Source organism: Argiope bruennichi, chromosome 8 (assembly GCF_947563725.1).
Source record: "Argiope bruennichi chromosome 8, qqArgBrue1.1, whole genome shotgun sequence".
NCBI lineage: Eukaryota > Metazoa > Arthropoda > Arachnida > Araneae > Araneidae > Argiope > Argiope bruennichi.
In genome coordinates this window covers 68,572,188-68,590,891 of record NC_079158.1, presented here as the reverse complement: position 1 = coordinate 68,590,891, position 18,704 = coordinate 68,572,188, and the positions used below count along the sequence as shown (strand labels likewise).

Here is an 18,704-nt window from a genome sequence, read left to right as displayed (position 1 = left end):
CATCCTAATTTTTAAAAAAAGTTTCTATGTTCTGAATTTTTTGTTTTAAAGCTTGAAAGAATATAACGAGAGAAAAAAAAATGAAGCTTTAAGCCTCTGTGCTTTAAGCTTATTAACTGTGATTGTCTGATAGATTTGTCGCCCATCTCTGTTTTTCATATTGACTACAGAATTAATTGATGTTTATGTAAGCGTGACCATTTAAAAATTCATTATTTTTTAAAATTTTTAAAAATATTTCGTGCTCAGAAAAAAAGAAAATTGTTTATATAGAAGACATTGTATGTCAGATTTTCTAACTAATCAATAAAGTGTATCATTGTCAGGTATGTATCCGTTGATTTGTTAAACTTTTTAAAGTGACATTGCAATATCAGTAAAAATTGATATAATTTTACTAGCTGTTGATTCTGATCCGTATTATTTATCAAATAAAATTTTAAGTAATTATAAAATGCTGCTGATTAGCCAATTTTTTTAAATACATTTTGAAAGGAAAGGTTTCAAACTTAGTTTTGAAATCAGTTTTTAGCTCCGAAATCTGGAGTTCTCTTTAAGTAAATTTCATATCTTTATGGTAATAACAGGTGAGAGAAGATTTCACATCGGTTTAATTCCCGATAGTCTTTTGTATTCCCTTGGTGAAATTATAAGCCAGATTTTAACATGACAACCATGTAAACAATAAGTTTTGATTTAGTGTGGAAATGTATTTTCCTGGTTGATCACTATTGGCACTCGCTATTTCTTGATCACTACTGGTACAATAATTTTATAAAGTATTTATTATTATTCAGAAATTAGTATTAAAATGTTCATGTTGTGAGTTTTTATAAAAAAAAAAATATTGGCAAATGTGTAAATTAAAAATGTTATGAATTTTTTATGCAATTATATGTAAATAATGAAAACATTTCATCCATTGAGGGTATCTGCTGTCTAGTTTGTTTGTTATATGAATTTTTATGAAAAAATTTTATTTATGATAAGATTTATTTTTGAATTTTTGTTAGTTTACACTTTTTGCATTTGAATTTTGAAAAATTTTGGAAAAATTTTATTTTATAATACTTCTGATTTATTTTATATAATAATTTAAAATTGAGCATGACATTTTGAAAATAATGAGTTAGGATGGATTATGAATTTAGTCTTTATTTCATCAGTTTGTATATATATATTTTTGTCCTACTATATGTGCGATATTAGTTATAATTTTTCTTTCTGTAAATGTGATATTAATAATAATTAATATTTCTATGATTGTGATAATTTAGTTTACCTATAAATTGACGAATTTTTTTCAGTGATAAAGTTTTCATATTAAACAATTGTTAAATTGTTCTATATAACAATATAAATTTATTGTTTTCTATATAAACATATAGAAAACAATAAATTTATATTGTTATAAATAAATTCTATATAAATTTATTGTTTTCTTTCTATATGTTAACTATTTAAACTAGTCACAGAAATGTATTACTTATAACTTAGTAGGATAATGTCACTTTAAACAGAGCAATACATTTATTACGAGTTCTGCTGAAATTTTACTCTGTTTGTGCATTTAATTAATAATTTTTTTAATTACAAAAATTAAGTTTTTCATAATTGTTTTTTATGTTTGATATTAATACTATTTGTATGCAAGTAAATGCCACTTATTGTAAATAGTACTTTTAAAAAATCATTGTAAATATTAAATGTATATATGTAAATATTAACAGATATATAGCCTTATGAAAAATCTTTAAATTTGAAAACCATTTTTAAGCACCTTAAAAGTGCTTAGTTTTGAAAAAAGGGTTTAATTGTCTTGAGCACTCCTTACAATTTTCTTTGTCTCCTGCAAAGAAAATTGTAAGGAGGGCTAAATATATTAAAATAGTACATATTTACTTTTTCCCTTCCATTATTGGTCATTTATCCCACTCTCTCTTCGACAATATGCATTATTGTTTATTGAAATATTGGGAAGATTATCCCTGAGATGCAGTACAAAATACTTATTATGTCATACTTTTTGCAACTAGAAAAGCATTAGAAATTTAGTGAAATTTGAAGATGGGGAAGAATTTGTTTTAGTTATACCTGATAAATATAAGTTTAAACTTTTTATGTATTAAAGAAAAATATGTAGATTTGTTTGACAAGCAGAAAATAAGAATACAGTACACTCCCGATTATCCGCGGAATTGGGTGGCGCAGCCACCGCGGATAACAAAAATCACGGATAATCCGAAAAAAGCTAAAAACGGGTATAGCAAAAGAGAAAACAGTCATTCCAACTTTGAAAAAATCGTTTTATGTACAATAAAACATAAAATAAACAGCAGGAAATGTTTAACTAACACTTAATATTTTAGTATATCACTCAAAACTAACCTAAAATGCATTTTGTTAATGAAAACAGAAAAGTGCTTTGTACTTACGAGAGGCGTCAAGGATAGACAGAAAAATTAATACATATGTACTGTTTTAATACTGTAATGTATTATGTAATAACAAAAGCATAACAGTAAAACTGCACCTGTTTTAAGAAATCAGTCAAAAAAAAAAAAAACACTTTATGCGGCATGCGCGGATAATCGCGAGTCTACTGTACAGCAGGATGAATTTGGTGTATCAAAGAGAACAGGAGAGAAGATGCTCTAAAAAGACTTACAGTGAAGTCTCTTTAGTCCATTACATATTCTATCATTGTTCTTGTGAATATGCCACTTTAGAGCAGTCTCTTGAACAACCTATTAAAAAGATTTTACTATACTATATTGAATTGTAATTCATTGTGGTGTGTAATTACCGTAGTCGATTGCATAAAATCCAGTATGATGATATTTTTAATTTGAAGCCTTAAGTTTTCAGTGATCATGATTTCTGTCATGCTTTTTTAAATGTCCCTAGCCCTTTGAAAATTTTTATTCGTTGGACAAATTTTAATATATATAACATTTTATAAACTCAACAAATTTGAGTTTAATAGAGAATGTCCCAAAATTAATGCAAGATTTGAATTTGTCACCATTCATGCAGTAAAGTGTTGGCAACCCTATTAAAAAAACATTTGACAGCTAATAATTTGGGGTTAGTAAAAATGTTAGAATGTATTACAGTCTGTTGGATATGATCTGGTTGCAGAATTTCATCTTTAATTCATCTAATTACACTTGATTTATATCCCTGCACAAATAAATGTTTCATCTCTGAAAATCACCTTCTTCCAGTTGTTAACAGTCCGGTATTTTTTGGCCTATGCAAAATATTTTTTCATCATTTTCTGAGTTAAAAATTATTTTTTCCTTGATCTTGTTGTCCTACAGCCAACTTTCAGAAACCTTTTCCAACAGTTGAGGTACTCACTTCAACTCTATAATCTGATAAATTCCTTCAAATTAAATTCTCTTTCTTGGATTTAATTTGCTATTTATTATTAGAATTTTATCAGTTCTTGGGCTAGTTTTCTGTTCCTGCTCACATTTTCCTATTCCTTTTAGAGACAATGATCCAAAAGTTTGAAAAGTTCTTAAAATTCTTTCCCCACCAACCACTGTAACTAAATCTTTCGTAGTCATAGAAATGGGTTCATTAAGATTGCTTATTTTAGAATGCTTCCACAGATCCATCTTTGAACATGCTTATTTTAGAATGCTTCCACAGATCCATCTTTGAACAAGCAAAAGTAACACAGAACGTAAAATTATAACCAGCAGCTGCCACACTGAAAAGCTCACATCTGAACTACTGATTGACTAAAACTGGTCAAACGAGTAAATTATAGTCAAGGTCGATCCGTCACATTAACTCTAGGCAAATATACCTTGTTTGAAGCAGTTTGGGACATCGCTGATAATCCCATACCAACTCAGACAAGAATAACATATTTGTCCCATTTAATTTGAACAATATAAGAGGATTGAGTTTTGATTTATAAAGTATATCAAAATTTGGCACTAATAATAATTTTTGTTTACTTGAGCTCAATTAGTTTATGAAGATTAAAATTTTGAAGTAAATAATAATCTAAGTTAGCTATAAAAATTATACCTATCAATTGCTACCATTCCAATAAAATATTATCCAACCAACATATGTGTGCAGTAAATTTTGCGTTTATTTTTGAACATATAGAATGGTGAAGGACACAGTGATGATAATTGAATGTTTTTTATGTACCTTTTTTCTTAGACTAATGATGTCTAAAATTTATTTTACATCTGCAGTGCTTGCCCCAAGATTACTTACTAAATTTCATTTATCTTGCATGTTATTTTTTTCAAGTTATTGCATTTTCAAACTAACATAAATAGAGTACTTATTAATGGATTAAGTCCAAAATTAGTCCAATTTCTGTTAATTTAAAATTTTACAATAAAATTCATCTATTAAAATGTATTTATTTAGATTTTTAAAATTATTGTGTGCAGATGAACAGATTAACAAACAATCAATTTGTAGATAGATTTGAACTAAATTTAATAAATGCAAATATTTATTAAATTTATACATTTATAGAAATTTAATAAGTGATATCAAATTTAATGATACAGATCTACAATTATAATAATAAAAAGCATGTGGTAATTTTCACATTCCATTTTTGAGTTATGTACTTAGATATGCATAATTTTGAATATGTATCTGAGAATATTCTATATATATATATATATATATATATATATATATATATATATATATATATATATATATATGAGAGGTCTGAAAGCAGAGATTCATTCAAATCTTGAGTTTGATTATTGTAAAATTTTTCTTAGAGAATTAAAAATATTAGCATTTATGCATTACATATATACTTGATATTAGAATTTATACATTACATTTATAAAAAAATTTACATAAAAGTGTAAAATTTTTTAAAACTAAACATGAAATTAGCTCTTGCTCTTCATTCATTTCTTCTGAAGTCGGGATTTGTTCAAGCCATGAAATACACAAAAATGTCAAGGTAAAATATGTTCAGTTAGAAAGTTTATTTATTATTTATATATAAAAATTTTGAAGTATAGCAATTACTGAAATTTAGTTTTTCTACAAAATTTATAGAATGGAGTTACTAATTCTTTTTTTCTGAAAGATTTAGTTTTTAAAGATCATTGTTGAGCTTATGATTAATTAAAGATTTTGTCAAACTTCCAGATATATGTTATATTATTTATGTTATAAAAGAAGCAAAACAGTTGTTTACATTTGCTATATATTTTTTTTTTTTCACTTTGGATTGTTTCAAATAACAGTTTTCTAATTTTGGTAAATAATTTTTAAGATTCAAAGCAGGCTAAAAATGTTTTGATTTCTGGAGTTTGTTGATATTGTATATTAACTGCATGATATTGAAATTACCCCCCTCCCCCCAAAAAAGATATAATATTTATTAAATCCAAGTTTAATGAAAAAAAATCTGTAAATTTAATGAAAAAAAATCTACAAGCATATTATGTAGTCTGTTGACTTGTTGGCTAATGACATGCAGTTAAGCTTAAAGTTCGTCAATGACTTGGGATTAATACTTAAATACCAGTGTTATAAATTCTAATTAAATAAGATTTTTTAGATCTGATCTACGAATATTCATTGTACTGAAATATATTATTATGTATATAGCTTGTAAATTAATATTCATAATGTACTTTTCTGTTATAGGTTTAAGACTGGATAAACAGTGTAAATACTTAATCATGTTCCAATTTTTGTTGTGGATCAAGAGTGGAAAAACAGTTTTTTTACTCTTCAGGAGTTATTAATGCATTCTTGAATGAATTTTCATGGTAAATATTGTTTAATCATGTTTGTAAAGTTAATTAAGTTTTTATTTGTTTAATTAAAAATTTTTTTAAAGGAATGATATTTGGCCACAATACTTAAATGTATTAATGGGGTTCCTCTTAGTTTCATTTTAATGATTTTGGATCCATAAATGATTATTAACATATATTTAAAATGAATTCTAATATACTAATGGGTATTTATAAATACATGATACTGATATTTAATTTAAATGTAAGCATTTATATATTAACTTTAAGCCAGTGCTTAGTTGATAAAAAAAAGCAATGATTTTTTTATTTACTACAATCCATTGCATGCTGGCAATAAATAGATTGTCATACATTAAATTCTTTTACTACTAAAATTTAACAATGTTTGCAAATGTATATTAGCTCCTAAATTTATATTATATGTTTGTTCCTAAATTTGTTTAATTTTTGCATTTTTACTGTTTAATATTTGTGTTTTTATTATTTTCATTTAAAATATAAAAAAGTTGAAATTTTTGAAATAGCCAGTATAAATTGAATTGAAATAGCCAATATTGAAATAGCCAGACAATCCTTATAATTATGTTGATATCATTGCTCATTATAATTAAAAGCCTTTAACTGCCAAAGATGGTTATAAAAAATGCAAATAGTACCTATTCTTATTATGAATTTTTCCAATATTCTTAAATCTTGCTCTTTTTGTATTTGAATTTTATGATTATAATTAAATATGCTTGAGCATATCCAGAGAAATATTTAACTTCAGCTTTATGGAGCAAATATAAACAGTATTATATTTATTTAAAAAAATATATATTTTCCTTTTTTTTTTTTTTTTTTTTTTTTTTGCTTAAAGCATATGTATTATTATTTCTTGTGGATTTCTAATTGCAATATGTATCTTTTCAAATTAAAATAAGATTTGTGTGGTCGATTCATGATGTAAATTGAGAGCAAAATGTATAAAAGTTTATTTTAATGCATTTATTTTAACAGAGTGGTTATTTTTGAATTGTCTTTATTAAAACAAATTATTATAGAATTTACTTGATTTAAAAAGCTTATTAATAAGTCTTGAGACTTACAAGGCTTGTCTTAAATTTGAAATAATAGCTTCAGCATTCTTTATATATTTCAAAATTAAAGCAACCATTCACCATGACTCATATTATACTGAATTATTAAATTAGCCAATGCCTTTTTAGTATTATTTTGGAACTATTGGTTTGCTTATAATAATAGCAGTAATTCAGTTAAATTGAATAAATTAAATTTTAACAAAAATTGTACAATTATATAATATTTTATATGCAATTTTTAATACATTACTATTATATTATACAATTTTTATTATATATATAATGTTTTTATATGATATTATACAATTTTTTATTATTTTACAATTATTATTAACAATTACATTTTTTTTAAAAATTTCCCAATTATTGTGTAATAGAACTATTAAATTGTATCACCCTGAAATATTGAACACATATATCATTATTTGATAGAAAAAAAAAAATGATGAGAATGAGTTCAAATCACAACCTATGTACTGAAAGATGTAAAATATAAGGAACCTCATTGATTCTAAAATCTATGAATGCTAGAAAAAAATTTGAAATTTAACTACTACTAAATAGATTGATGATATCAATTAAGTCCAGATATATGTTTATAAACACATTAAAATAGATGCAATACTTTTACTGATTATCATTTGATTTGAAAAATTATCTGTAAAATTCTTGTCACTCTATGAAAACTATTTTAATTTAATTTTTATATTGAAGAAAAATTGGCATAAAATTAGTTATTTCAAAGAAGGTGCTGCATTGACTGTTATGTTGATAATAAATCTAAAAATCATTTAAATACAGAATATTCAGGGAAAAATTGTTCTATAGGCCTAAACAAAAGATTTTTCTTTATAAATTTATTACAAAAACTTGCTTTGTTTCTTAAAATGTTTACTGTAAAAAAATGAAACCAAAAACAAAACATATCTTTGAAACTAAGCTTTGATCCTTGTAATAAATACATTTATAGTATCAAGTTTAACATGTTTAACTTTAAAATGTACCCTAAATATGTTTTATTCTTATATTTAACATTGCTTTGTTTATCATCTTAAATATGGCATGAAATATTTCCCCTGATTAATTTTTAACAGGAAACCAAAAAATTATTAATTTTTATCTTAAGGTTTTGAATTATTAGAATCTTAAAAAGGTAAAGTCACAGTTTCTTTTTTCATTTCTGTTATGCTTTTTTAAAGCCAATTTCATTAATTTTAGTGTTATACAATCCATATAAATGAAATCCATTTTCTAAAATAAATGTGAAATTACCATTTAGAAATTGATAAAATGTATTTGGAAATTAAAAAGAAATCAACAAATTAAAAAAAAAATCCTATCAGACCCTCTTAAAATTGTTCTGTAGATTTATAGAAAAGAAATGCTTATATTTATATTTAATTATCTATATGTGAAGTAATATTTTGTATTTTTTTAAAAATATTTTGCATGATAAGCCTTTTTAATATTTTTAAAAATATATAATATAGTAAATTTAAATTCAAATTGAGGCTGAGAATCTTTGTTTAGCCACTAATGTTCTTTAAGATTAGATGATTATTTTTAAATAAACCTTCTAAAAAAGTTGCAATCAGTAGATAGCGTAAGACTTAAAAATTTTAAACTAGGAATACTGTTTATATTAGCTGGAGAAAAAATTTATATAAATAGTTTTGAAATAGATTTGTAAAATTTTGATTGTAAAAAAACTTTTATAAAAAAGAATTTATTTTATGTGTAATTTTATTTGTTAAGAAATGATCAATTTATAAAAAAACCTGCATTAAGTTTTTAGAGAGATAAATAAATCAGAATCAATCAACTAGATATTCATTTCTTATAATATTCATTTCTTATAATTATAATTTTCACTTTATTATTACAGCTTTAAAACAATTTTTTATATGTTTTTATGGAAATTTTTAAAAATTGTTTCTAAAATGCTTAATATTTTGAAAAAAGATTAATAATTTTTTTTTTTTTTTTTTTTTTTTTTTATAATGCCTACATTCTTGAAACTTTTTAAAAGTTTCTAATTAGATAAAATGAACAGAAAGAAATTTCACATTATTTAGAAATATTTTGAAATAATAGAATGCATTTATGGAAAGGATAAATTGAGAATTATTCTACTTTAAAATTTAAATGCTACTTTCTAATTTACATGTATTATGTATATTATTGAATTTTATCTTTAGGGAAAAACCCAATGATGAGAAAAGTTCTATTCTATTTATTTTCTTAAATACCAAAAAGCAGCTGTAAAGTAGTGGGTTATTGATGTATATTTAAAAATAGCATGCTATATTTATACCTTATCCTGAGTGCTCTGTTAAGTGTTGCTTGATGTGTTAAGCTCCATTCTTGACATTGACTGTGGTGTGGCTCATGTAGTGCTTCTTCTTCTTCTCTCCCTTAAATAAACCTATCTGTGCTTGTAGTTGATCATCTTCACTACTTTTAAAATTTGCTGTACAATTAATGGAACTGCAAAGTATTAAGCAGATATGAATCTACTTAGCATCTAATATGCCCTTTGAAAATAATTTTATTATAAAATGTCAGTCATAAAATATTGAAAATGCAAATCTCAATCCTGTAATGTAATAGGTTTTGTTGAAGAATTTCAAAGCAAGTATGTATAGCTATATAGTAGTTTTAAAGTAACTAAATTTATATGGCTGTTACTCATGTTGATTTCAGAATTACTAAAATGAACTGTTTTATCTTTAAAGGACTCTTCAAATGCTCTTACTAGCTGCATAAGATACACATCAGATTCTAATGATAAATCTCATCCTCGTTCTGTTACATTAGTTAAGGACAAAAGTGGATTTGGATTTACTTTGCGTCATTTCATTGTTTATCCACCAACAAGTCTAAATCATGGAAAAGTAAGTAATTTTACTTAGTAAATACATAATTAAAGTGAATCATATTTTCTTGTAAAGGTCAATTTATAATCTAAAAAAAAATATTTTAAATTTTCTTTTAGAAAAAACAAGGAGCTAATGAGGATACCTCTGTTGCAAGTAAGGGTGTACTTATTAGTTAAATATTATGTTAGATTATATTTATAGTTGCATTTATTGCATTACTTAAACTAAAAATTCATATGATTTTTCTATTTTTTCATTTTATTATGAACGAAATTAAATTTTGTTTTAAAAACGTGGTTTGTATTTTAAAGTTACTGGAATCAACTTAATAAAATTTATCTAAAAATACTATATAAATTTAAGTTTAGTATTATATTTCTGTTTTATTATTTATCATTTCTTTTTAGCCACACAATGGAAATCAGACTATAAAAACAAACCTATGGATACCATATTTATACGGGAAGTGAAAGAAGGTAGCCCTGCACACAATGCCGGATTAAACAAAGGAGACCGAATTATTGCCATTAATAATCATCCATTATCTGGTAAAACATACTCAGACATCATTCATTTAATCCTCAAAAGGTTAGTAAATGGCATTTGATTTTTTGCTGTTATTGCAATTCCAAATTTTAATTAAAGTTAACAGATTATGGACAATTATTTTAGTGTGCATTTCTCCCATTTTTTAATCCTTTTATTTCTCTTAATATATTAACTTTTACATTCAATATTTTTGGTTCACATGACTTTTTTTTTATAAGTAAATGTAGGAAATTTAAAATTTGGTAGGTCAGAATAGGAAAATAATAATTGAAGGTTTCTTGCTTCAAGTGGTGAAATAATTATGATGTTTTTTGATTGCTATTTCTTGATAATGGGGAATGATAATAGTGATTTATATTAAATTATGTAGTATTACTGCTTTACTTCGATATCATTATTGATTTTCATGGATTATAGCTGTAATGCTAAATATGTAAATATTTAGTGATATTTTGGTTTAAGATGATAATGCATGCCTGGTTTGATAATTAAAAAATAATTATAAATTGAAATTGCCATTGTATAATTTATGATAATAGTAATTGAAAAATGAGAAGGAAAAAAAGAATAATTAGAATAGAATTTCTAACAAAACTCTTTATAAGAAATCAATTGCATGTTATCAGATTTTATTTAATTGTTACTGTAAAATTTTAAAATTATTTAATTGTCATTTTATATTTTAGTTTTTCTATTCTCTCAAGATAAGATCAGAATTCATTTATAGTATTTTAAGCTTATTCATAAAATTTATTTTATAATTTTTATAACTCCAGCTATCTGCTTTGCATTTTATTGTTTTATTAAGAAATACAATAATAATTTTTTTTAACAGTTTGCTTACATTTCTATTAAGTCTAAAACTTTATACATATTTTAATAATTTTTATTGCTTAGCATTATTTTGTAATATTTAATGGTACTTTTAATTTGATGTCTCGCAATTGTAAAATAAAAGAATTGATTTTTTTTTCTTTTTAGTGGCCAAACTTTGAGACTCTTAGTTGTCCCAAAAGAAGATGACATTTTGCAATTAGTAAGTATTTAAACAATAATATTACTAATAGACGGATGTATGTCCCACTTCCCAAGAAATGCATTATTTTAAAATTAAAAGGCAGTTTCTTTATTTGATTATTAATATTTCTGCATTTAAATATTCAATTTTCTATTTCTATAAATAATGTGTTTTTAATGCAAGATACAAAAGTTTCTATTTTTATATTATTTTTGATATATTAATTAATTTTTTTTTAATATTAAGTCTTACACAAGAAAATGGACAGTAAAGTCTATAATTGTACTACCCATTCTTTCAAAATTTGAGTTTCTTAAAAAAAGAAAATAACTATTTAGATCGTTTTAATTAAATATGAATTTTAAACACTGGTCACAATGAACTGTTTTGTATTATTAATTTTTCCTTTTATATTTCATTATTTAAGCAATAATGAAATCTTTTTTTTTTTTTCCCTGAGTAATAATTTTGAAGAGTTTGGGATTTTATGATTTATTTATATTGATGAAATTCTTAATGTAAATGAATATTGAAAAATATTATCATATTTCAGGATTATTATCAGAAAAATTAAAACCCAGTAACAACATGTTTTTCTTTTTTACTTTGTTACAATATTCTTATGAAAATTAAAACTGCGTTTTAAAATTTTGCCTTTTATCATCATTTGAATCATTCTCTGAGGTTTCTGCTGTCTATCAACTTTCTTTATACTCTATTTTATTCTTCATTTTAAAGTTCATTGAAATTTAAAGTCTTAAATTTTTTTGAAGTTTTGAATGGTACTATTTTGAAGCAAAAATTTTACGAACTGCTTACGTCTTTGCATTCTTTTCAAATACCATTATGTTCAATTTTTTTTATACATGATATATTGAAAAAATTTTCTATATACAGAATTAAATGAATAATTTAATTTTTTTAATATAAATGTCTTGAACTTTCAACTCTGGATTATTTTGTTTAATCTTAAACTCCTTTGTGCCAAATTGAGCCAAAGCTAGAAAATTAATTATGACTGATATATTGACATGTTTCTCTTTTTTACTTGATTCTAATATGTTTTGTTATAAAAAGCTTGTTTTAAAAAGTTATGTTAAATTAATTTAGCAGAATCCCTCCCCCAATTTCCCTTTTCCTATTTTTATTATATCTTGATGTGAATCCATAATCGTAATAGAAATGCTATATTAAAAGTAAAATAATGCAACTTTTAATTTTGCTAATTATGTTAGAAGTATTCTCAATATTACTCTACTTTCAATTTGCTTTGCAAAATTCTGTTATTAATAATAATTTATTATATGAATTTTACTAGTAAACGTTGTAAGATTATTTTATTTAAGTTTTTTTAAAATTATTGAAAAGATTTACCAATTATAAGTTAAAAAAATTATCAAAATTTTTAATTGGAAAAAAAGTCAAAAGTTTTTATATATATGCAAATGTTTTATTTGTACATTTTGATATATATATATATATATATATATATATATTTACTTTATTCCAGTATTTTGCTTCCTCTGCATATCAGCCGGTCCATCGAGAGCATAAGCAACACAAGTATCTTGTGCCCTCATACTGTCCAGACTCAGAGCAATCAAACCAGCAATACAGACAATCTTCTTATGGTACTTATCCTGGGAGAATTCATAAGAAATCTAAAGGCACCATTGATAAAGATGTGGAAAGTAAAAGAGGGATTCAGCACGTTTTCTTGGAGTCCGATGATGTGAATAAAGATCTTAATTTATCCAGTCCATCACATTTGTCTTGTGGGCTTGAAGATAAAGATTATGATTTACCTTCACCTGCAAAGTGCATTTATGAAGGTAGCTGTTTTAGTGAAGATGAAGGTCTTTTTCATCATGCCAAAGATTTTGAAAACGAAGATATATTAGAACTGCAACCTCCCAAACTAAAAAGTACAGTTGCAAATTTGTATTACAGTTTGTGTCGTGATCAACCTCCATCAAATTTTGCATTTGCTTCGGAGGAAAACTTAAACTATCCCATTTATATGTCCGATTTTGATGATATTGTACACTGTGATAATATGGCTGAGTCAAAAAGTATTTCTGAAGCATTGCATGGAACCGGTGAAACCATATCGTCCCATCCTATTTCAATGTCTTATCCATGTGACAGGCCTCAGTATGGAGAAAATAACCATTCCTGTGATAGAATTCGGGACTCTGCTCATTTATCTCTGTTAAATGAGCAGAAACCATCTTATTACTCTAATAATAAGATGATTAACTCAGAAGATTTAAACTTGCATTATAACCCTGATACAAGTTCTAATAATTCCAGTGCAATGCATCGAAAAACAGGTGAAAGAAATTCCATAGCCTCAGACTATGATTTCAGTGAGAATCCTAACATACCATCTATAAATATTGTTGCTCAACGACGCCATCAGTTTGAATCTGGAAACCTTTTAGCTGAATCAATGGAAAGAATGAACTTGTATAGAAGTGAATTGTCACGTATGTCAATGCCAAATCATGTCCGTCTAGTATCATCCAGAACTGCAGAATTTGAAACTAAAACTGGATCATCTGTAAATTCACTTTATGCTCAGAAGTCAATTGAAGTTTCTAAAAAGAACGAAGAAAGTTCAGAAAGTCATATGAAATACAATGACAATAGAATACAATCTTTTGATTATGATTCTACACTTGATCATCAAAATAGTAATAAAACACCTACAGATGATTCTTTGATTGTTGCTGATTCACCCGAAACCACAGTTACAGGTAAAAAAATATGAATTATGTACTTATGCTTATGTATTGAATAATACAATGGAACCTCTCTTAATGAGCATTAATTTATTCCCAATCTTTCCCATAATGCAAAACATTTATAGGATCAATGTAAATAAAAGAAGATAATATTTTTCATTCAGAATAAAAAAAAATCAACAGGTTTAATTAATAATTTATAACAATTTATTATATATAATATATGCTTTTATATAAAACAATCTAAGGCTACTTGCTTTTGCTTATGCTTCAAAATGTGACAAAAGAAAAAAAGAAAGGACACAGCATTATCATCAGATAAATTTGTAGCATACGTAAATTTAATTAAATTAATTCTTCTAAAGATTTGATGCCGTAGTTTTCTATACTTTCAGCATGTTTCTTGTTTTACTGGAAGTTGATGAACTGAGGCAGTTTTCTCCACAACATCTTGTTAGTATACAGAATGTGTTTCCTAGCTATACTTGTATATGTACTCTTGTGTTGAAATTTATCCCCCTCATATTGCAATATAAAATCATGACACTTATCAAAGTCTCTCTCTCTTTTTTTTTGATACTTCACGTAACTATATATTTTATAATTTTATTTTTAATTATAAAAACATCAACAATCAAGCTTTAAATGCTGATTAATAGCTAATATACAAGTAGTAGTGATATCAAAAGCTTTATGTCTTGATGAATTGTAGTCCCAAAAGGGAACTATTTTTTTTAATAAACTTTAGCACATTAAGAATATTTTATTAAATATCACTAATAAGACTAATAATCTTCCTAGTAACCAGAAGACACTAAAATTTAAATTTCATAATTTTTTCAGCATTATATTTATTGACTGATACAAAATTAAATAAATTTTTTATATTCTTTGCAGTATTTTTTTCCCAAATGGAAATATGTCTCTCTCTTATAGTTTAGAAATTAGTAATTAGGAATCCTTTGTATGAATGTGAATTGAGAACCTCTTCAATTTTATTTTGTTTTAGTGCTCTTTATTTGCAAGACAAATAATTAAAAATTCAATTTAAATTTTTTATGGTTCATTTTGCAATTTTTTTTTTGTTTTGTTTTCTTCAAATCTTATATTTTTAAATCTAGTGACTTTAAAAGAACTGAGATAATTTAAAGATTTATAATCTCTTGTATATAAATTGCATACATATTTGCTATTTTTAATAAATTTAGTTAAATGAATTGTATGAGATTTTTTGTTTCCATTTTAGCTCATAGTGACATAAACCCAGCTGTAACTGGAGTTGTGCATCGCCGAAAAACAGTTCCAGGTATTATAAAATATTGTAAACTATTTTAAAATTTTTGATTAAGAATTTGTGAAACTCTTATAACTTTATGCAACCTTTAATTTTTCAAAATTATATAGAATTTCGAACAATAATATTCTTTTGCAAGTGGATAAAAAAAATAAAGTCTGTGCTAGTATAATCATGTTCTCTATCTTTATCATTTTATCTAATGTTAAATTTCTTTCTATTGACCCCTAGCACTTGATTGCTGTTGCTATGGTGATATCGAGTTGCTTGCATCCTTTAACCTGAAAGCACATATAATTCTTTTCTTTTTTTCTTTTTTTTTTTACTAAGCAATCAGACAGACCTTCAGATTTATTCATTTTGGTTGCTAATCAAAATAGAAGTATCACAATCATCAAAAAAAAAAGGGGGATTATATGTGTTTTAACACACATATTGGATTATATGTGTGTTAATGTGTGCAACCAATGTTGCTGTGGTGTCATTTGAATGCTAAGAGTTAATATTCAGTTGTAATTTTTTTTTAATTATTTATATGAGGTATAGATTTTTTTAGAACTCTAAATGGAAATTTATTTTACTTGAAATCTGTTTCCATTGCATTATTATAATTTTTTTTTTTATTTTTACTGTATTGATTGGCAAGTTTTTACTCTTATCCAGTAATAAGAAATTTATTTCATTCCAATGTATCTATCCTACTTATGTATAGTCCCTTTTTTATTGAATTTGCATCATGTTTGTTATCATTGCATAATTATATAAGTTCTGTAAGTACATTTGGTAATTCTATATGCATATATTTTTTTTAGATTTTCTTGGCAACTTTAAATATAAAAATATACAGAAGTTTGGAAGTATAAAATTTTCTTAAATAATGATCTAAATGCCTTTTTTGTTATATTTTTAAAGATATTTCCTTTACTTTTTGTCATAACATGTTAGAAAAATGAAAGTCCAATGCAGAGCCTTGTGATACTCATTTGAAATTAAGAGCTGTCCAAATTAGAAAGTAGTGCATATTGTTTAATTTTTAAGAATTGTTGCAAAGTTTTCATTTTTTTTTCTATTTAACTTAACAATTAACAATAACAACAAACAATTAATATCTTTGAAAATTTGTAATCTTTTATTTACTTATTCAGTTTGTGAAAATTTCTTATTTTGCTGCAGAATTAAGTAAAAAATATGACTCTTCCAAATATATTACCTTTGACATAGATAAAATAAAAAGTGTAAATTTAAGTACGAAGTTCCAGAGAAAGAAGTGACTGACTAATCAAATTTTATCAGTACATTTTTTGAAAATTGGAATAATGAAAGGTTTTAAAAATAAATAGTAGGTTGTATTTCTTTTTTATTGATGTTGCTTTTATTTTATCTAATGCTAATCAGATGTAAACTCATTCAAATAATTAGAAATTACTGGTCAAAGGAAAATACACATGTAAAGATAATTAATTATAATCCTGTTCAGTAATCATTAATAAATTACTAGGAAATTCATTAAAATGAAATGATTATTGTATGTAAATATAATTTCATAACTTCTAATTTTTTTTCTTTCTCTCATAACTCATATTATTGTGAAATTTTTATAAAAGTTCATGGAATAAAGTTCTGTAAGGTAATGAATTGTGCTAGGATTTATCCTTGAAATATTACTTCTAGAAATGAATTCATTTCTATATTTGAACAAAATTGTATAAAACTTTTAATTTGAAAAAAATGATAATGGCTTAAATAAAAGCATCTTAGTTTCAGTTGTGATAATAGGGAATAATTAGATTGTGAAATAATGCCATTTCTGATATTTTTGTGATATGAAATAAGATATTTTGTTTCTTTTTAATATGTGCAAATTTTATTGTTGTATATTAAAATAGCATATTATAGCCATTTTATAAAGAATTTTTTTAAAAACTGCAAAAGTATTTTTAACTGATTTTATTTCCATATAAGGATTATTCCCATTTATTTTTCTATTTTTTACACAACAGTTTTAAAAATTCTAATATTTAAATAATTAAATTTTTTTTTTAGTATCCTCTGATCAAGATGAATGCCACATTGTACGGAGGATATCATATCTTCGAGCTACTGCTAACGATAGAATGAATATCGAATCTGATTTAAGTGAAGAAGATGAAACTTCTGACCCTTCTAGGTATTTTTTCCTCTTTATATTTTCTAATCTTAATTAATTTGAAAATGGTGCAAGTTCATATATTGATATAGATGTTTTATGTTTCAGTCCAAATAAAGAATTCCGTATTCAGAAGTTGAAATCTTTCTTTGGAGAAAAGGTAACATTAAATGATGTTGAATTCATTTTACATGCATTATAAATAATAATTCTCATTTAATGCCTTTTAAATTAGGATGTACAGGTTGATTAGCAAAATTCTTTTAAGCCTTTTAAATCCAAAACTGCGTCTCATATAGCCAGGAAAGTAATATGTACCTCTAGTAGTATGATTATTGAGATAAGCCTCAGTGTTTCTAGCAGTGAAATAGTATTAAGGAAGTTACAAAAATTAAAGGAGATTAGATAAATTTCCAGTTAGGAAAATATACACTATACCATAGTGAAAACACTAGGAAAAGTTTTTTGAAATTATCAGTAAAATTCATAGAGATGTTTGCAAATAAAACTGTTAACTTTCCATGGTTTGAAAAAGGACTCATCCTAAAATTGAGGTTATTGCCCACTAAGGGCATTTTTCAAAAAAAATTTTTGTTGTTTATTTTTGTTGTTGCTTAACATGGGAAAACTGTATTATAATAATAGAAAATGCATTTTCCAGTTTTAGATTAACCCTTTTTCAAGTAATGGAAAGTGCGCTATTTTAATCATAAATACGCTATTTAAATCATAAAAAATTTTCAGATAATTCCATAAATTCTCCTGGCTCAGTAAATACAACATATTCATATTACTATAGGTACTCATTACTTCCTTGACCATATGAAATTTGTTTTAAATTTAAAGGGCTTAAAATGATTTTACCAGTCACTGTATATTTTTAAATTGATTATTATGATTATTTTTGAAAAGCTTATTTTCAAGGAAAAAAAATCGAGCCTGATTAAATTTTTAAAAATTTAAGAAACCTTATAATTTCATAATTTGCCAATACAAATTTTTCAAGTAAGTATGTGAATAGAGTATGATTTGAAGTTCAAATTTCTTTTATTTAGATTTTTTAACATTGGAATTAAAATCCTGTTATTAAAAAGAACATACACAAATCTTGTCAATTAAAAAACAAAGTGAACTAAAGAAACAAAGAGAGCTCAAAGGAATAGTTATTGGAAAAAGTAATTCCTATATAGTACATAAAGAAATATGCTTTTA

The 18,704-nt window shown here is 24.6% G+C and overlaps 1 protein-coding gene across 3 annotated transcripts in view; it reads left to right on the top strand.

Moving 5' to 3' along the window:
* The first annotated feature begins 147 nt into the window (after positions 1–147).
* LOC129981168 (rho GTPase-activating protein 21-like) overlaps positions 148–18,704 on the top strand; it is a 34,945-nt gene continuing 16,388 nt past the window's right edge. For 2 of the 3 annotated variants that reach the window (XM_056091883.1, XM_056091882.1), the window contains exons 1-10: positions 148–326; positions 5,662–5,786; positions 9,595–9,753; positions 9,855–9,891; positions 10,146–10,326; positions 11,269–11,323; positions 12,816–14,064; positions 15,299–15,358; positions 17,390–17,513; positions 17,601–17,652. In XM_056091883.1, the coding sequence (XP_055947858.1) occupies positions 5,784–5,786; positions 9,595–9,753; positions 9,855–9,891; positions 10,146–10,326; positions 11,269–11,323; positions 12,816–14,064; positions 15,299–15,358; positions 17,390–17,513; positions 17,601–17,652 (1,920 nt within the window). In that variant the 5' untranslated portion in view covers positions 148–326; positions 5,662–5,783. Of the gene's footprint in view, positions 327–5,661; positions 5,787–9,248; positions 9,495–9,594; positions 9,754–9,854; positions 9,892–10,145; positions 10,327–11,268; positions 11,324–12,815; positions 14,065–15,298; positions 15,359–17,389; positions 17,514–17,600; positions 17,653–18,704 lie in introns of those variants that run through there. The other variant, XM_056091884.1, reaches the window with a different exon arrangement.